We start from the raw sequence: 18,989 nt of genomic DNA on the forward strand, positions 1-18,989 counted from the left end.
GGAAAGAAGACTCAATATTGTATTTGCACGGGCGTATATATATTTTCCTTCTATTTTAACTGCTTTATAACGTGGTGGGGTGTTTTTTGGGGTGGGCGGAAAGGAGCTGGGAATGCGGGGTGACGGGGACGGAGGCAGTTGGGAAGAATCTATGATTTTGCAATACAGTCTAATAGTCACTAGATCTAATATGTAATAGATATATGTTTTTTTAAAAACCAACTGGTTTTAAGTGCTATGTGGCCTATAAACGTGTATATATATATATATATTAGATATATGCTTGTATGTACTAGGTTTATATTAGCAGTCCGCTTTCTGGACTTGATTCAACATTAACATTACACTTTTGGACATATATGGTAGGTGTACATATGTACATATATCTTATGCGTGGGCCTTTCGGTATACATATGCGAATGTGTTGTGTACTCGTAAAGCCATCTGATGTAGCGCCTCTAAATTAATGACAACACATTGCGCTGGCTCTCTTCTGATCACAATTCGGGGTTAATCGATGCATGTATATGAATGATTTCTATGATGTAAATAGGTAGGATTCTGATTCGGTTGCTTTCCAATGAGGGGTTTTACAAAACTGAGATGCATGGATTGCTCGGGCAAGCATCAAAATTAGATACATATCGAAGGCACAGGAATATTACACATATTTTACTCTAAGGGGTCGGGGACCTCCGAACTTAATTTCAACTGAATAACTACTGGGTTTATTATGACAGCTGCCACATGCGCATCATTATGCGATTGGATCAAGCTTACGCTAAACTAAATATAAAAACCACTCATTTCCGGTTCTGTTGCTTTGCTGTTTACATTTGCCCAACAATCAATTTGCGATGCTCCCGATGAAAGTTTTGCACTCTTACTTAAAAAACGGGTTCTTAGATGCCGATGATTTCATGGTGCACAAGATCTGACGTTCCAGCTGAAAGTCATAGTCCAGAGACTTAAGCAGCGTAGAGATTTCAGGCAGTGTAGGTATCTATGCAAATATCGAATTAGAGCGAGAGGTATATAGCTATTGGATGCTTCACTCACATCATTCACAGCTTGGTTGCGCTGCAGCCTAACGTCCATGACGAAAGGCACTCCCTCCAGCTCAGTGTAGGTGCCCAAGGTGCCCGTTCCGCCGTAAGTACCGCGTCCTCCTCCGGAACCCACTCCCGCCGGCCGAGGTGGCGCCGGTCGCTGTGGCGAGTTTATTTGATAATTGGCTTGGATCTCCTCATAGTCATGGTGTTCAGTCGGTGGTTGTGGCAGCTGCTTGGTAAAATGGACAAGCAATTGTCAGTAGTTGAAGACGGGATTAACAAGAAGCACGACTTACTGGTCCACGTGAGTTGCGTTGACCCTGGAGATTCAGGCGGTTCAGGGCTTGCTCCACCTCGCAGGTGGCTGGAGCTGGCACTCCCACACCTGGCACTGGTGGCGAGAGGCGCACTGGGATCGCGCTCGTTTTGTAGCAGATGAGCACTCCATTGATATCGCCGGCCAGCTTAAAGCCATCGGGCGCTGCCTTCAACTTGGAGCAGAGTATTATGTCGGTAACCGCCTGGGTCACAGTGCCGCGCTTGGAGAGCTTGTAGATCACCTGCCGCTTGCGCCAAGCCTTCTGATCACTGTCGGCAGTGCGGGAGACCTGAGAGAATTCCTTAGGCGGCGGCGTTTTATCCGAAATCACTCTGAAAACAAAATAATTAGCATTCATCGAAGGGAGATGGAATCCAAAGAGTTAAGAGCTCACTGTAGGGTCTCCACCACGTATTCCGGCAGGCCCTCGGACTTGGACAGGCAGAGGTAGCGTGTGTTCTGGCGTCCAAACAGGCTGTAGTCGCGCCATAGGTCCGCATCCGAATCCTGGTCGTAGGTGCGGTTAATGGCACTGAAGTTCTTCGGGCAGCTAAAACAAAAATAGCTTTTAGTATGGACAAATCACATTTTCACGGGCAACTCCACACTAACCGCTCGAAATCCTCGACGATGTGCAGCGAGGTGATGGGTCGATTGTCCGGCAGGAAGCTCATAATGGAATTGAACACATTGGTGGTGCTGGCCGACCCGGCTCCATTGGACGCCTCCAGCGGAGTACCCAGTAGAGCCGCCGTGGACAATGCCGAGTTTGGTGCCCCGCCGATGCCGCTTTGGATGTGCTTGCCCACCTTGTTCATCGCTCGGATTCCTGCAGCAAAATCACAGACAGAACAATTAGTTAACTTGGCTTGTGGGTGTCATTCACTTTCTTTATGTGTAAATCAACTAATTAGTCTCCAAAATATGCAAGTTTAGTAAAAAATATTTTATGTGTATAATTTATGGAGGGAAAGTGGATGTTTGGATTCACCTTGTTGAGCTTTTGGCCTAACCGGTAACAAATAAGACACTGAGATTACTTAAAATGAACTTCTTGGAAGTCAGTAAACGAATATATATTAATACTTATAACCGATATGAAAAAAGAGTTAATTAATTTTCTAAAACTACTTATGCAGCAGCACAAACAACTTTGAAATATAAACCGGTACCGGTACCGAGTTATATCTAATTTCTGGTGGTGGTGGTGGTCTTGTTGATGGTGATCTGGTGGTGCTTTTTCCCGCCCCACACCAGTGATTCATGATCGTGTTGCTGGGTTTTTTGCATGGCATTCTTTTGTAGGTCGCCCCACCAGGGCCAGGTCCGAGTTTCTCTTTGACCACTCACATGCTCACGTATCCGAGGAAGTGAAGTAAACAAACTCAGCCGCACGTTCGAGTGCGCACTTTACAATTGAATATAGAGAAGATGACTCTTATTTTTATAGCTTTTCGGTTCTCTGATTGTCAATATGTTTATTATTAAATTACTGATAAGATATACAAAGTTAGGTGACTGCCGGCAGTTCTGAGTCATCCAGCAACTGCAAAAACCCACTGCAAAATGCAATAAAAGCTCGTTTACAAGAAATCAAAACAAAAGTCGAACCAAGAATAAGCCGTAAACAAAACAAATAAACAAAGAAGTGTTTGTTTTTGTATGACGTTAATATTGATAAAAAAGAGAAAAAGAAAAAAGGTCACAGGTGCCATTATATGATCAATGAAGAGAATTGTATTCAGTTTATCATATGATATTACGTAAAAGTGCACCCTATTATTAATAATTGATTTATTTCTACAGCTGTGCTATATTCTACAACATCAACTTAAAAATATAATATCCACTACTATAAACTGCTGTTAGTTATGTTCTTAGTTATAATACCCCATCGATCATTAATTAAGATCTTTTTTCCCTGTGCACACACTTTCTAAGGTTTCGAAATGGAAACTCTTTGGCTTTGGCGCGCAGACAAAGAAAGGGGATTACGGATAGTACATATATGGAAAAGCCTGGGGAAACTCCGGCTGATAACCAAAGTGGAGCACCACACAGAGCTTAAAAATAGAAACCATTCGAAAAAGGCCGCACACGATTCCAATTATAAGTGCAAATTGCCAGGAAGCTCGAGTGGCACCCCCAACTCCCCACCCATCCATTTATACATTTGTACTATACCCCATTCGAAAAAAAAACATTAGTCAACACAGCATCCACACACATCCATCCATATATATATGTACGTACACAATTAACGATTCCCGATGGAGCGATTCGGGTTCGGATTACGACTATAGCGCCAGGGGGCCACGGTCCACTCGGTGACTATGCGATCGCACTATGCAGGCCGGCGCGTCATTAACTGCATTTAATTGAACAATTAACGATTTACGCCCGATCCGGTCGCCCGATTTTATATTTGCTTACTATCGAATACCTTCGTCTTCTATTGTTTGGCAAGGAACAACAAAAATTACACTGATTTATTCGGGATGGTGCACCTGCGATTCACTATTTTCTACATATCGATTGTTCCTAGCCGACTACCGACTATCGATGGATGCACCCCATCATATTTTCATATTTCAAATTCTATAAAATTATTCAGCTCACTACAAATTAGTTAAAGATGAACGGTTTTCAATAAAAATTGTTAAATAAGGTTTAAGACAATAAGTCTCATTAATTTAACAATCTTTGTGGCATGTTTTCAACCTTGAGAACGGCAAAATTAAGATTTATATTAGTTAATTTTGCTTTTAACTATGGGTATTTTTTTTTTCTACTGAAACATTGAAAAAGTCAGTGGAGTTCCGCTAGAACTCGTGAGCAGCATAGCACCTGATAGCAGTAATCGATAGTGCTCAACAGTTCCATCACTAGCCGCTATAGGGGCAAAATTAATTTCGGTTTTTATTTAGGCATAAACAAATTAAAGACTGTCTCCATGGAGAAGGTGGAGGCGGTAACAGTGCCCAATGTGGATGCGTATCGTCGGCTGCTGAACAAGGCGGTGTCCCAGCTGCTGGTGGACAAGGGCGCCGGCCAGGCGAGCAACCAGTGCCTGGAGACGCTCACGCAGATGATGCAGGCTCGTAAGTGGATGTGGGAATTGCCATTTTAGGCCATGATAACTATTTAGCACGCTATTCCAGTGATCGGGGAGATTGGCAACTCGGCGCACAACTACTGCGAGCTGAGTGGTCGCACCATGCCCACCGTTGGCGATGTCAGTCTGTCTCTAATCAACATGGGCATCTCGATCGCCAGCCTGGATCCGTACATGCGCAAGGAGACGCACGTGCCCGTTCCACTGCCGCCACAGCAGACGCAGCAGCGCCCGCTGAGCCTGCTCCAGGCGGGCAGCAAGTCCACGCATCCTCACTATGTGCCCAGCTATTTTCCGCCCATGCCCGATCCGCACGCCTACATACGGACGCCCACGCACAAGCAGCCGGTTACGGAGTACGAGGCCATTAGGGAGAAGGCCGCCTGCCAGAAGCGGGACATCGAGAAGGCGCTCACTAAATTCCTTTGCAAGACCACGGAGACGAACAACCTCTTTCCCACCGAGGACAACATGTTTCCTTGTAAGAGGCATCATTATATTTCAGTTAACGTTTAATAACCTTTTTCTTCCAGTAATTGCCTGCAAACCCGCCTTTCCTCCCTATGCAGCCGCTTTGAATCCCACAGATCAGGTGTTTGACTTCGAGGAGCTGGAGTACCACTATCTGGTGGCCAATCGCACGGAAGATGTGCCTAGCAAAGGTGCGCTTCTCCCAAAAAGGCAGCTCCCAGAAATACTAACCCTTTTTACTCTTTCAGAGGACGGCGAAGAGGGCGATAGCGAAAACGAGGAGCTGGATGGCGACAAGTCCAAGGAGGAGAAGCCCGAGCTGGAGATCAAGCCAAATTCCACCACAAACAAGGCCATTTTGGAAAACCCCAACATTGATAATCCGTATTTGCGGGCGGCTACACTGCCCAAGCGATCCAAAATTGGCCCCACACCCGGAATTATGCCCAGCAGGAGTCTGGCCACCACAGCGCCTACGATACCAACGCCCTCAACTCTAGAGATAACCAAAATTTGCGTTTAAGAGTAGAATGCGTTTTAAATTATGGTTAGAAATTGTAAGCACTTCTGTTTTTTGTGCAACTTTCAACAGTTGCACTGGAATGTGCATTCATAAAATTTATAATGTAGTTTAAGTTTAAAATTGGAGGACTAATATATTTTTTATTATACTTACATATTTGAAATCTTTATGTTGAAACTGAAAAAAATGTATAGGACTAACTTCTTAGAAATTGCACAATATTAAGTGTTATTTTTAAGTATGAAAATAAAATTGTACTCCAACCACACGATCTGCACTCGAACATCTGCAAATCGGCTATGTTCTTCAATCTGCAAACCGCTAATCCAGCGGCAAATGCACTTCCATCAAGGCAATTGAGGAAGGTCCAGTCGTGCCCTGTCCATTAAGATCAATTAGACTACAAATGAGGCATCGACAAGTGTTCTCCGAGATTTTGCATAAAAAGCCGGCTATTCACCGTCACAATTGCAATTTACGGATGCACAATGTCGGACGCACTGGAGGAGCCACCACTGTACCTCACGCCGCAGTTCTTTAGGCGCACCCTGGAGCACGGATTGCAGCAGCTGAACCTGCAGGTTATCGGTGTCCAGTTGACCAATCTTACGCGTGGCGGAGAGAACTACTGCAGCAACATCTACCGCGCTCAGATTAAGTATCGCAATGCCGAGAACTGCGTCCTGGAGACATCCCTGATTGTCAAGTCCATGCCGGACGAGAAGCAGGCCATCCTAGCCCGCCTGCACATTTACAACAAGGAGACCCTTTTCTACATGCACATCAAGCCAAAGCTGGAGGCACTCATGTGGAGGGCGGTGCAGAGCCCCAGAACCTGGACCTTGGCTCCCAAGTGGGTTCCAAGCGGCAAAGTGCCTTAGATCCACGAGTAACTCTCGTTTCTTCATTTGCAGGCACTACTACTCCACCACCCAGCCGGAGCAGACGATCATCCTGGAGGACCTGTGCGCCGAGGGCTACCAGTTGAAGTGCCGCCAGCTGGGCCTGGACTTTGACCACGCCTCTCTGGTGCTGGCCAAGCTGGCCGAATACCATGCGCTCACCATGGTGATGGCTGAGCGGGAGCCGGAAATCATAGTGGACCGTTATCCTTTCGGTCTGCTCCACATGGATGCCATCAAGTCGGAGCCCTTCAAGCTGCTCTTCGGCACTCAGCTCCTGAAACTGGCCGCCCTGGTGGGTGACTGTGAGGGATTCGGTGGGATCACCACGAAGCTCTACCGCTACCACGAGCACTTCACCGATCGAGTCCTGAAGGCGGTGTACCCACTGCGCGGCAACCATAATGTCCTCAATCACGGCGATCTTTGGGTGAACAATATATTCTTCAAGTACGATGCGGAGTACACGGTGCAGCAGGTGAAAATTGTAAGTATAAAATGTTGGTTTACATCCGTATCGACTGATTTATAGACACCCATTTAACTGCCACTTTAGATTGACTTCCAGCTGTGCTTCTACGGCAGCCTGGGCTTCGACATCAACTACTTCCTGAACACCAGCTTGGAACTGGAGGTGCTTCGTGACCGGCGGCAGGAGCTCATCGACATCTACTACAGGTCTCTGGTGGAGTGCCTGAAGCATTTGCCCTGGTCCAAGGACCTGCCCAGCTATGAGGACATCATGGAGGAAATCAGGAAGCGCGAGGCCTACGGTTTCTTCGTCGCTTTCGGATTTTTCCCGCTGATGAGCATGATCGGTGTGGACTCCGAGGATAACTCTCTGAAGAACTTTCACGACGAGACATTCGCCAGGCAGAAGGTGCAGCTCATGTTCGAAGGAAACACTCGCACGCTGGAGAGCCTTAAATGCATCCTTAAACGTCTGGACGATTTGAAACTGTTTGACTAGACAGTTTATAGTTCGTAAACACTTTTTTTTTCTATCAGATACCCTTTAAAAATGCATTATTACCATTACAACACAATATGCAATAAACATGTGTGTCAAATATTTAAAAACTATTTTAAAATATTAAAAAAAATAATTTAAAAAAAAATATTACTTTTCGGCCATAGGGGAGACTGAGCTTTCATGTTACGAAAACCTATCCCCCCTCCTGAAAATCTCAACCATTTTAAAGATTATTTCCCCTGAGTGTTTGTGTGGAATTGATGGTTTTGGGTGCCGGACGAAAATCGAAATATATAGAATGTTATAGAGAAAAAATGTGCGAGACTCCGTCTGTTTGTTTTTTTTTTTTTTTTTGTAATTTAATTTAATTTACATTAAAAAATATAATTTGTAAATAATGAAATATAATAAATAATTCATCAAGGTGTTCAGATGTTTGGCTGTAGTTTTGAATCGTTGATCTGAATTATTTATAGCAGTTGAGTTTGAGTTTGAGTCTGAGTTTGAGTTTGATTTTGAGTTGTTTTAGTTGTTGCTGTTGTTGTTTATTGACTTCATTTTTGATCAAATCCATTGTGGACACATATATATGGCGAGATATATACATGCATATATATTTGCGGATATATATATATATTAATAGATTTATATAAATTGTATTGCTTCAGATAATTGTTGTAAATAATTTCAATTATTGTTTAGGGCGGGAGTCACGGGTCAGTGGACACTAGTGGACGTGTGGACACTTAAGCTTCGGCCTCAACCTCCTCCTTCACCTTGGCATCTCCGGGCTTGCCCTTGGACCAGTCGGGCTTCTTCTGCTCATCCGGATGTGGGTATCATGGCGGAATAGAGGAGAAAACAAATCGGTATTAGTAGGTTCATGTTCCATGCCAATGGCCACATAAAACATCTGGATGCTCGGTGCCGACACTAAGAACTACATAGTGATCTACATGTACAAGTGACGTGTGCTCCAAACTAAATTGTTATGGTGGGGATGCTCGATTTGATCGATTTTGAGTGCAATGAGTTCACATTTTCCATGGTTAATTTTGAGCAATCAAATTCACATCCCCCACATCGAGTCTATTGTAACTTAATCGTGTGATTTAGAGAGAAAGTGTGTGACTAGAACTACTGACTAGGGACAGCTACGATCGTTGAAAGACAAAGACAGATCAGTGTGCGACAACAGATATAGAGAGAAAGATATAGAGCAGGTGCACTCAGGTGCTCAAGGCAAACAGAAGGATCTGGGTCACACGCACACACTGAGGTTCTTACACTTTTTGGCCTTATTTAGCACAGCGGCATCTTTTATCTTTTTCTAAACGTCACGGAGAAGATAGAGATATAAAGATTGGTGAAGTGTTTCGTTCATCGCCGTATAAAGATTAGAAATTGTATATCCCCCCGACGTAGAAGTTCCCATTTAATGGGGAAATTCCCCACTTACCTCCTTCTCCTCCTCCTCCAGCGTGAACTCCTTCTTCTTCACCACCTTGAGCTGGTTGCGGAAGTTGAACTCAGCGGCCTTCTTCTGCAGCTTGGCGAATTTGTTTTCGTATTTGGAGACCTTCTTCAGGGCTGGCTTGACACTAAAAGCATTCGAATCCAGTCGATTAGTTATCGCGTTCTTGTCGATTATTTCGATTGTACTTACAACTTGCCGCGAAGATCGTTAACTTGGGCATTGAGATCGTTGATCTGTGGTACGACGCCAAACACGTTGAGAGAGTTGGAAAGAAAGAGGGTTCGCGATTAATATGATTTCATCGACAATTGTCAATCGGTCTATCGACACATAAAGCTACAGCTACGGCGGGCAACTATCAAGATCAAAATGCTGCAAGAAGAAGTTCTTTTCTTTTCACTAAATTGGGGTTCTTCTACGCATGCAATGGGAAACATCAGGAAACAGGAAACATGGGTTGCAGACATAGAAGCATACTCTACCATGGGCACTACCACTAAGTCTTAAGTACCAGGTGCTAAAACTAGGGCATGCTTGCGTGCGTGGGTGAGTGAGTGCGAGAGCGAGTAAGCGAGCGAGCGAGCGAGCCAAGTTCTCTGCGTTCTAAACTGCCTAGTGGGAGCGAGACGAGGATATGGTGGTTGCGGTTCGGTTCGGTTCGATTGGTTGGTTTGGTGGTTCAATAGATTGGCGCTTTAATCGCGTCTCTTGTTGTTTGAACAGCATAACATCCAAATGTCGATTGCTTTTGCTTTAATGCTTTATTTGTAGTTTTATAAAGAGTATTGTTCGTTTATACATATATACACTACACAGAGACAGATAGTCAGAGTGATCAAGTGATAGAGATAGATAGCTAGATAGTCGGAGTGAGTGAGACGGAACGAGCGACGTTGGCCTAGCTGCAACTACAATGGAAATGGAACGGAAATTGAGATTGAGATCGAAACTGAAACCCAATAGGGCGACTGGGCTGAGGTACTGCTTAACGGTATTTGTATATATTGTTATCGTAATCGTTATCGGAACACTAATTACAGCCTCCTCTGCTTGCTCCCTTCGATTTTTTGTTTTGTGTTGCATTTTCTGCTTTGCTTTGCTTTCTTGTTTCTCTTTTTTTTCGATTTGTTTGTTCGGCTGCGCACGCAGTTTCAATTGGCATTTTGGCGGGTACGTGTAACGGTTAACGGTATCAGTAATCGGTATATCACGTTTAGTGGACTAGCATTAAGTGATTCAATAGAGAAGTAATCGACGCTTGGCTTTTATGCTTTTCAACTTGGAACTCAGCTATGCTTTTTGTTTTTTTTTGCGGCTTTTCGCGGAAAGGATAGTATAGAAACACAGAGTAAAGTGGCAAAGAAACAGAGATAGAAACAGAGAGAGATTGAAAGACTGACAGAGAGAGAGAGAGAGAGGGAGACAGAGTGTGAGCGGCGATGGGATCAATTTACACAAACATTATTTACAATGAAGTGCGGTGGGCAGTGGACAGTACTGGGCGTGGCTGATCGGGATTGGTGGTTTGTGGGCTGTTGCTTGTCGGTCGCTTCGGTGTTTTATTTTTCGGTTTTTTATTTTCATGTGCTGCTGCATGCAAAATGTTGCGTGCTTGCGTGCGTTGCGTTTCGTGTGAGCGTGACTGTACTTTTCCTTTTTTTGTTCAAAAATTGTGATCGTGTACTTTTGTGCTAGTGTGCTTGTATAATTTTGTGCTTGTAAATTTTAAGTTGTAATTGTGTTTGTGAACCGGACGCACAGACTGTGGTTCAGTTGAGTAATGGCGTAACGCGTCGACAGCGGCACAAACAAATTGTTGGTTACAGTTAAGAAAAAAAGAGAAATAACACACACACAAAACAAAGTTCACAAATGGTGCAACAAATTAGTTATATTGCTGTTGTTGTAACTATTGTGCAATTTACTAATACTACATAACTGTTGCTTGTTTCTTGTTGTTGTTCGATTTGTTTGTGATTCTGGTTGTCTGGGGTGTAGTGTGACTAATGAGCATACTTGGATTGCCAGTTAAATTGATATTTTTGCAAAGAGGAAGTGAGGAGGTGCCATGTGACATGTTTGTTCGTGTGCTTGATAGCGGACTTAACCTCACTATGTGTATTTTCGGACATAACCTCACTGGGCACGACATCTGGTCACACTTCAAGTTGAATAGACTTTTCGATAGATTCGATAAAGATTGACTGGTCAGGTTGGCAATCCTCGCGTTCTCTGCGGATACGTGTTTCCGTCTGGAGTTTTTGAGTTAAACGTAAGTAACAACGGCATTAGGAACTCGAAATTGAAATCAAACAGGGAGTAGTACAAATAAATAGTCACGATTGTGCGCCCCCACAGAGACCCACATATATGCTTCTGTATATATATATGGGCAGGGGGGCACGAGGTGGTTGTTGTTTTGTGAAACAGTCAAGTAAAACAGATACAAACTAAGAGACATATTTTTTGAGATGCGCATTCAACAAGTAAGAAAGAAACAACGGAACTGAACGGAACGGAAACGAACATGATACTAGAACTCAAATGAATACTTTAGATAATCAAATAAGATTTTAGTTTTGATACAATTTTGTTGCATTCTGTCTTGGGTGAGTTGGTCTTATTAATATTTTATTTTTTTGATTGGTTGTTCTTTTGTATTCAGAGTTTTGACATTTATTGATTGATTGAGAACGATTGGAAAATTTAAATTGAAATTGTTGCAGTACCTCCCAGTCTTTTTTCCTGACTTCGTATTCCAGATCCCATTTCTGGCCTTCACAAATATACATACGCTCGTAATACTCTTCGCAAATCTCTTGCAATTCGCCTGCAAAAATATTTGTATTTTTCGAGATTGGGTTTTTGGTTTTACTTAAACTTTAAATCGACGTTCGACGTTTGGTAATGTTCTAAATCTACGTATGACTAATAGTAGTTATGATTGGATTTACTGTTTATAGATTTTGCTTTTGATTTATCGCAATATTGGTTATCGATATCTTATCGTTTGTTGTTTCGCAGCTTCATTAGATGTTATGTGTTCGATGAGTTTTTATTCTTCGATTTTTGGCTTGGTTTTCTCTTACTGTTTATGTTACGGAATGAAACGGAAAAAATCGGATCGGAATGAAACGAAACGAAACGGAAACGAGCGTTACAGTTTACGTTATTGGCCTATTGGATACGCGTGATTTCCATGAGCATCTTGATAAACTGAGACTTATTATTTGGGTTTGACAATTAATATAAGTAGTTCCTCATTATTTTCTGCTACAAGCTTCCACTCCGGCGAACCGAAGACCTGGCTTGGGGGTTACGGCGGGGGAAGACGGTTCCCGTTTCCGGACGGATAGGCTATATACACGGCGGAACGGGAACTATTTCCCCCCAAAAACCGGACTGTTTGAAGCACGCGCCGATGCGAGAAGATCTCTCTGATTTCGTTTTTTTTTCTGTAGTTTAGCGCAGTTAAAACAATATCAAAATTAGGTAAACGAACAGAAGTATCGCAGTAAAAAACTAAAAATATGATTAGGAAATATTTAGAAATGAAATCAAATAATTAAATCAAGGGCATAATCGTAAAGTAGAGTTATGATTAATAATCGATTTATATATATGTAAATATCTTATATATTTTATTTGGCTTGATAAGAAAGAAAAAAACATTCGATTTTGGTTTCTTTTTTTTTTGAATTCGTTTTTTTTTTTTTTTGGGTGCATGGCAAAACTATGTAAATCTTTGGGGAATTTACCTCTTGGGCCTTGACTTTCTGCACGTGTTCTAAATCAAACTTATCGCCCTCCAAACTGTATACGCGTTGCCAATATTGTTTGCATATTGTTTGCAGTTCGGCTGCGGTAAACGGTAACGGTAGCGGTAACAGTAGCGGTTACGGAACGGTAAACGGTTGACGTTTAACGACAGTGTTCGTTTTGCATTGGTATTGTATGTATTTTTGAGTGTGTTGGTATTGGTGTTTGTTTGTATGTGTGCGTGGGAGTAACGGATCAAAGAAGAGAGATAGATATAGAGTGAAAGAAGAGGTATAGACAGAAGAGTGAAGAGAAAGAGAGTAAGATTGTAGGGAGAAGATTAGGTGTGGCATGAAATTAGAGAGATAGTGACAGATATAGTCAAAGAAACAAAGTTAGATAAGGTCAGAAAGAGATAGAGATAGAATGAGAGATAGAGATAGAATGAGAGATAGAGATAGAGACGGATAGAGTCGACGACAACGACGCATTATTTGTTTCGATTCGAGTTTGGTGGTTCGTTTTTGGTTTGTTTGATTGTTCGAGTGATTGGTTGGCGCGTTTTCGAGAAAAAGAAGGATTAGATTAAGATTTGATTAATATAAAGTTATTGATTGAACTCGATCTTTATCACCTACAAATGTTCTAAGTGTAAGACAGTGTTGTGCTTTCGTTTCTTGGTGCAACATGAAGTGTCTGTAAGAGTGTCAGTGTCTTTTGTTTGTTCGTGCGTGACTGTACTTCTGAGATGACTGTTTGCCTAAGCTCTGGTCACACTAGAGTAAAGTACTTTTCCCTATCTTAACCGTTTCGTTTTTTCATAATAAACTATTTCGTTTTGGTGGATTAGTAGAAGCCTTAAAAAAATTCAAAAAATAGTACATGTGTTTTCCGCTACAATAAAAAAGCCAAAAAACTTGTAGCCACAAAAAGCTTATAGCTAAAGCCGTAAAAAGCAAAAAACCCACAAATAAGGTGACATCAAAAATAGGTTTTGTCAGCACTTGTTGCAGTCGGCTTGGGTTATTAGTACGTAAAGCCAGCGTAGTTATTCTCGATCCCCCCAACTTGGGTACGATCTTAAAGCTCTTATACTATGGATTAGCTGCGTTGACTAGATCTCTACTTTCTATATGGTATATACGATTTTCGGGTGCCAAAAACACCTCGATATTATTGGGGGGGCCTCGTTTGCACAGCTCTCTCCCAAAATGAAAACTAGATTCAAAAAGTATATGGTGTTAACTACGGTTTCTACGAAGTGCTTAGTCTTTTTTTTTTTGTTTTGTCCGCCGGACAAACACACACACTAGTGTATATAGAGCTCCGAAATATTTGCATATATCTTTGGGCTGGTTGTGCTGCTGCCTCGGCTAGTGAAGTAGTTCTATATATTTAGATAGTTATCGACATGTTCTACGATCTGCGAGAGATTGAAACTATTGGAAACCGGAGCTGCTTGCCTCATAATCCTTTCTGGCTACCTCGTGCTCGAGATCGTACTTTTCGGACTCCAGTTTCAGTATCTTACTGTGGTAGTCCTTACAAACACTCTGAATAGTATCTGCGGAACGAAGTGTGGTTATCAAAACGGTTCGATCTGTATCTGGATAGGTGTTGTTTGACTGTGTGTGTGTGTGCTGGTTTTTCTGGGTGTGGGAGTGGGTGAGTGTGTTTTTTGTGATACTAGTCTACACGAGAAATGGCACCTAAACTTTCCTTCTTAAACAGAACACATCCTCACTTGAGGGACATATAGAAAGAGACCTGCATTAATCGGGTGAGTATAATCGGATACGCATACGGAGCTAATTGAGCTATTGAGTTTCTGTACAGTTTTTAGTGCCTGGGCAAATAACACTTTTCACGAACATACAATATAGAGTGTATTATACATTAAACAGATTGAGAGTGAGATAGTGTTTTAGATATATAGAAAGAGACAGCTGACAGAAGGTGTTTATATTGTAGTGGTTAAGCGTTAGCTTTTGATTTTGATCGAGGATAGACTTAGGCGTATTTAGATGGCGTATAAAAAGTTGGTGGTGTTCGTGTACCTCAACATCCTTGCGTTTAACAACATACTCAAGATCATATTTCTGGTCCTCCAATTTATTAATCCTGTCATAGTGTTGCTTGATCAGAGATTTGAGTGTGTCTGTTCACAATGGGGTTTATATTTTCGGAGTGGTTCGGAGTTGGTTGTGGTTGTGGATGGGGTGTTGGTTGTGTTGGAGTGGGGTGGTGGTTGTGGTTGTGGTTGTGGTGTGTGTGTGTGGATCGATTGGATATTTAACGGGCATGGGTGCGGCAAAAGAGAGATAGAGATAGAGACACATTTAGATACATGTTGCACACAGTGGTTCAGGCATAATAAGACTATGGTTCCTCTGCGACGTCGATGTGATCCGATGTGGGAGGTCGGTTATCCTGTGTATGTGTGCATGTGTGTGTGTGTGTTTTTGGTGTCACCGTGTTGGTGTGGTATGTATTGTATGTATGTATGCGATAGATGACACTTGTTCAACTTTCAGTTATCGATTTTGGTTTATGCTTCTCGACAGGCGGACTCCAACATATTGCATGTATAACCCGCCTATCTGTTTTACTGATTGATCTCGTTTATTTCAATTATACGTTTATTTAACTTTTATACTTTCGATCCGTGACCAGGTGCAGGGAATTCTCTCTGGGAATTTCCCCTCGCCTGTTCAGGGATCTTAACCATTCGGTTCGAGGACCGAGGCTACTCACCTTCGCTGGCATCGCTGAGATTCCTGGGACTGCCGCAACGTTCTTCAATGATGCGTCTACGTTCAGCCGCTTTGCGTTCCTGTTCTTTCTTCAACTCCTCAGCGGCTTTCTTACGCAGCAGCAACTGCAAGTGGGAGGATTTTATTAGCAGGCTCTTATACAAAAAATGGTTGCTACAACTTACCCTGAGTTTCTTCTTCCTCTCTGGAGTCATGAAACCCTTCTTGGCCTTCTTGGCCTTGGAGGCTTCCTCCATGCGCTTGCGCACCTCAGCACGCTTGCGCTCGATCTCAGCCTGTTTAGCCTTCTTAGCCTGCAAAGCAAACGAACGAACAATTTGGGTATCAGCACGGTTAGCTCACATCCAAAACTGGACACAACACTAGATATGATATTTGAACACAGCACTGCACAGCACGAGACTTGGACTTCGACGTGGACGTGGAGTTGAACGGGCACACACGTACACAAGTGTACCTCCTCGGCCTTCACTTTGGGATCGTTGGGATCCTTGGGCGGACCGGCAGGAGCGGCGGCAGCGGCGGCTGCAGGAGCAGCCTTTCCATTGGCCGCCGGAGCAGCCTTGCCGTTGGCCGCCGGGGCTGCTGCCGGAGCCGCCGGTTTGGCCGCCGCCGCTGGAGCTGCGGCCGGAGCTGCTGCCTTTTTCTGAAATCAAGGTAAAGAAATCCTGGTTAGTTGCAGTTCTCAAATTCGGAAAAGTACGTCTTGCTCGGAGAAAAATGGTTCAAATTTGAAAGTAAATACATGAGCTATTGAATCAAATTCAAAATATATGAGAGTTTGCCTTTAATATTTCATAGATTTGAAACTACTTTTAATAGATCACAAATTTCTCCAGGCACAAACGCACCGATTACAATGAAGGGACAGAGCAAGGCACGGAGACATAGACACACACTAACGATAACAGACATGGCTTTCAATCAGACTTGACAGTTATCATTATCTGTGCTCCTTGATCGAGAGGAAGAAATGGCTGGGATACCGAGGGTTGCAAAGCGCAGCGATCCTGTGAAAGCAAGAGTAAGGCAAAGAAAGGCTTGGGTTGCATGTTGCGTGGTTGCAAGTGGGGGATTTGCAAGTGGATGCTTCTGGATCTTTCGGGAACTCTGCTTACCTCAATACACATCCAGTCAGGGGTAATCCCGTCCAAATCATCTCCATGTTTCAACACAGTGCTTGCGATAAATGCCCGAAAATAGTTAACTGCAGAAGAGGGTCAAAGGTTAATCAACCGTATGTTAAAGGCGGCAGGAGGGGGGCCGTTAGCGATACTCACCTCACCTCATCATCAGCCATTTTGATTTGTGTTTTTGGTTACTGAAAGTAAGAGAAATCGAGAGATGAACTTAAGGAACTGGAACTGGAGGTTAATGATGAATGGTGAATGGGAATGGAAATGTTCGATGACATCATTTCCATTGCCCTATATATACACGGCTATATGTGGGTATACACGCAGTTATATATATATATATATAAGTATATCTGTATATGTATTTATATATATGTTCCATAAATCAGTCGCTCTCTCTCCCATTCGCACACGCCTACGATCTCACCGGGGTTCCACAGTGCGTATGCGCAATATTGCTGGCTTATGCCGCACATTACGTATACGCAGCATTGGTCAACTCCGTATATGGGGGGCAACCCCAGCAAACGATCATTTTCCCTCTCTCTTCGATAGCTTTTCTTTCGCACATTTACTTTGGCGTGGGCGTCTGGCTGCCAGAAAAAGACCAATGTATTGCTTTGTGGCTTTTTGTATTTTCTCTCTTTGATATCCGATTTCAGGTGAGTAGAGAGAGAATAGCACTTCCCAACTGACCGATCTCAGCCAGCTGATTTTGTTAATGGAAACTTTTATACGATGTGTTTTCGTTAAAATAAGGCTAAAAGTTCAATCGATAATATACAATTACTTTTACATATGCATACTTCATCAGATGATTGAACTCACTAATAACCCTTTTAGACATTTTATACGGATTTTAGGCATTGGAAATATTGGAAATCTTTATGTAAACATTGGGCAAACATTTTCAGCAATTTTTCAGCTTCCATTTGCTAGGTTATCCGTATAATAGAAAATTTTATGGGCAAGAAATAAAGGCGTATGAATATGTATACATTTTTACTGAAATTATGCCAAAGAATTAACACCTTGCAAAGTGCATGTATTGCTGTAAATAACTTCTACTAGTTATTTTAGAAGTAATATTTTAACGGATTCAATATCCCATGAGCATAGGAAATAAACTAAATTAAGTTACAAAGGCTCAAAAAGTGATCCGTAACAGAGTTTTAATCCTTTGCAAAACGTGTATATATTGCCAAGCAAATATTGTTAGAATTCGAATAAATCTGAATAAGTTGGCCCATTATTGTTTTTCACACCTACAATGCCAAATGAACGAATTGCTAGGGAGCTAGGCGTATATTTAGCCCCAAGAATTTGAATTTTTTGCGCACCTTTGCGAAGGTAAGGCGTGAAAATGTTCTGACAATGACGACCTTCGGCTATGTACACTGCGAGAAATGCACAACGAGTTTAAGCATAGTGGAAGTCTCCATTTAGCATACAACTGAGAGTGAGAGCGAATGGGATGGCTTTTGCTGTATCTAGTATCTGTCTGATTTAAAAATAAACATGTTGATAGATACACGAATCTCGGATGCGAGAAATATGGCAGCTATTTATGATTTGCCGTACAATTTGTTTATATGTTCACGGAAAAAAAAAGTCAAATTGGAACAACGATATTCGTATCGAATATTAAGTCCAAATGTTCGGAGAGTATTTATCCAGATAATTTGTGCGTTTGTTTGTCTGTGTGTGAGTGTATGTTTTTCTATGTGTGCGTGTGTGTGTGTGTGATTTTTCTCTCTCGGGATCTCTTGTTCTCGCTTTGTTCTATTTTCAGGCACTTTCCGAGCGGTTTGAGCTTTTTTGAAATGTATCTTGTATCTGCGGGATACATTTTTAGCTTTCGGCACGCACACACACGCATACACGCACACACACGCATACACGCACACACACGGCAACTTCTTATGTAATTGGCAAACCAATCCAAGAAAAAAGTAGCTTTCGAAATCAAATCAAAATGATGTTGAAAAGTATTTCGATGCAATTTTAGACACTTGGTAACTTGTATCACTTGAAAAAAATAGGAAAAAAAAATAGTTAAAAAAAATGTTTGAATCCTCTGGGGTTTTAGTCACGATTTTAGTCAGATCCAGATGCATATATATAAATACATATATATATATATACAGATATGTATGCCATATGAGAAAGGACTGAATATTGCACATTTGTTTTTCTTTGCATTTGCATTTTGCAGTTTTCTGTTTTTCCTTTCCGCTTGTTCTTGCATTGTTATTCGTTATTCGTTGTCGATGATGGTGATGTTTTTCTTGGCTTTTTGAATGTTGCTTCGCTTCAAGCACTCACCTTCAAGGAATTAGAAAAAAAAGAAAAAAAATTCGGCTGTGCTGTCGATCACACGAATCGGATGATACTGAACGACACAAAAAGACTGAACGGTCCGACGATCCACGGCAGACTATATTCTAGCGGCTAGCCATCCAACGGATACAGATACGGATACGGATCG

General features: G+C 42.3%; 4 protein-coding genes across 14 annotated transcripts; 2 read left to right on the forward strand and 2 right to left on the reverse strand.

Moving 5' to 3' along the window:
* Nucleotides 1-15: 15 nt before the first annotated feature.
* Nucleotides 16-3,848, reverse strand: LOC120456595 (multivesicular body subunit 12A). Its single transcript, XM_039643504.1, has 7 exons — nt 3,805-3,848; nt 3,625-3,739; nt 1,984-2,200; nt 1,766-1,921; nt 1,349-1,703; nt 1,060-1,281; nt 16-1,003 (listed from the first exon to the last, which is right to left on the reverse strand). The coding sequence occupies exons 3-7, from the start codon at nt 2,187-2,189 to the stop codon at nt 884-886; spliced, it is 1,059 nt and encodes a 352-aa protein (XP_039499438.1). The 5' UTR covers nt 2,190-2,200; nt 3,625-3,739; nt 3,805-3,848; the 3' UTR covers nt 16-883.
* Nucleotides 3,849-4,237: 389 nt separating this feature from the next.
* Nucleotides 4,238-5,636, forward strand: LOC120456698 (transcription initiation factor TFIID subunit 8). The gene is made up of 4 exons (XM_039643663.1): nt 4,238-4,472; nt 4,533-4,967; nt 5,020-5,148; nt 5,206-5,636. The coding sequence occupies exons 1-4, from the start codon at nt 4,325-4,327 to the stop codon at nt 5,478-5,480; spliced, it is 987 nt and encodes a 328-aa protein (XP_039499597.1). The 5' UTR covers nt 4,238-4,324; the 3' UTR covers nt 5,481-5,636.
* A 147-nt stretch (nt 5,637-5,783) lies between these two features.
* Nucleotides 5,784-7,437, forward strand: LOC120456697. Its single transcript, XM_039643662.2, has 3 exons — nt 5,784-6,333; nt 6,395-6,869; nt 6,939-7,437. The coding sequence occupies exons 1-3, from the start codon at nt 5,969-5,971 to the stop codon at nt 7,350-7,352; spliced, it is 1,254 nt and encodes a 417-aa protein (XP_039499596.1). The 5' UTR covers nt 5,784-5,968; the 3' UTR covers nt 7,353-7,437.
* Nucleotides 7,438-7,868: 431 nt separating this feature from the next.
* On the reverse strand, nt 7,869-18,972 carry LOC120455281 (troponin I). Of its 11 annotated transcripts, XM_039641308.1 has the most exons (10): nt 18,827-18,971; nt 16,651-16,686; nt 15,823-16,011; nt 15,530-15,658; nt 15,346-15,469; nt 11,562-11,662; nt 9,022-9,065; nt 8,815-8,956; nt 8,643-8,685; nt 7,869-8,173 (listed from the first exon to the last, which is right to left on the reverse strand). In XM_039641308.1, coding segments are annotated over exons 2-10 (789 nt in total). In that variant the 5' UTR covers nt 16,666-16,686; nt 18,827-18,971; the 3' UTR covers nt 7,869-8,171. The 11 variants fall into 11 exon arrangements, with proteins under 11 accessions (XP_039497242.1, XP_039497249.1, XP_039497248.1 ...); XM_039641315.1 differs by lacking the exons at nt 11,562-11,662; nt 15,823-16,011 and adding an exon at nt 12,591-12,691 and having other exon boundaries at nt 18,827-18,972; XM_039641314.1 differs by lacking the exons at nt 11,562-11,662; nt 15,823-16,011 and adding an exon at nt 14,649-14,749 and having other exon boundaries at nt 18,827-18,972.
* Between the last annotated feature and the right edge of the window lie 17 nt (nt 18,973-18,989).

Source organism: Drosophila santomea, chromosome X (genome assembly GCF_016746245.2).
Source record: "Drosophila santomea strain STO CAGO 1482 chromosome X, Prin_Dsan_1.1, whole genome shotgun sequence".
Lineage (NCBI taxonomy): Eukaryota > Metazoa > Arthropoda > Insecta > Diptera > Drosophilidae > Drosophila > Drosophila santomea.

Bases quoted from the DNA above. Each gene is read 5' to 3' on its own strand.
- LOC120456595 (XM_039643504.1), bottom strand. From the start codon at position 2,189: ATGAACAAGGTGGGCAAGCACATCCAAAGCGGCATCGGCGGGGCACCA. The intron at 1,922-1,983 runs GTTAGTGTGGAG...TTTTTGTTTTAG, and splicing joins ATCGTCGAGGATTTCGAGCG to CTGCCCGAAGAACTTCAGTG. The intron at 1,704-1,765 runs GTGAGCTCTTAA...TTTTGTTTTCAG, and splicing joins TACGTGGTGGAGACCCTACA to AGTGATTTCGGATAAAACGC.
- LOC120456698 (XM_039643663.1), top strand. From the start codon at position 4,325: ATGGAGAAGGTGGAGGCGGTAACAGTGCCCAATGTGGATGCGTATCGT. The intron at 4,473-4,532 runs GTAAGTGGATGT...ACGCTATTCCAG, and splicing joins CACGCAGATGATGCAGGCTC to TGATCGGGGAGATTGGCAAC. The intron at 5,149-5,205 runs GTGCGCTTCTCC...TTACTCTTTCAG, and splicing joins GGAAGATGTGCCTAGCAAAG to AGGACGGCGAAGAGGGCGAT.
- LOC120456697 (XM_039643662.2), top strand. From the start codon at position 5,969: ATGTCGGACGCACTGGAGGAGCCACCACTGTACCTCACGCCGCAGTTC. The intron at 6,334-6,394 runs GTGGGTTCCAAG...CTTCATTTGCAG, and splicing joins ACCTGGACCTTGGCTCCCAA to GCACTACTACTCCACCACCC. The intron at 6,870-6,938 runs GTAAGTATAAAA...CTGCCACTTTAG, and splicing joins CGGTGCAGCAGGTGAAAATT to ATTGACTTCCAGCTGTGCTT.
- LOC120455281 (XM_039641306.1), bottom strand. The intron at 15,659-15,822 runs GTACACTTGTGT...TTTGCTTTGCAG, and splicing joins CCAAAGTGAAGGCCGAGGAG to GCTAAGAAGGCTAAACAGGC. The intron at 8,957-9,021 runs GTAAGTACAATC...GAATGCTTTTAG, and splicing joins AACGATCTTCGCGGCAAGTT to TGTCAAGCCAGCCCTGAAGA.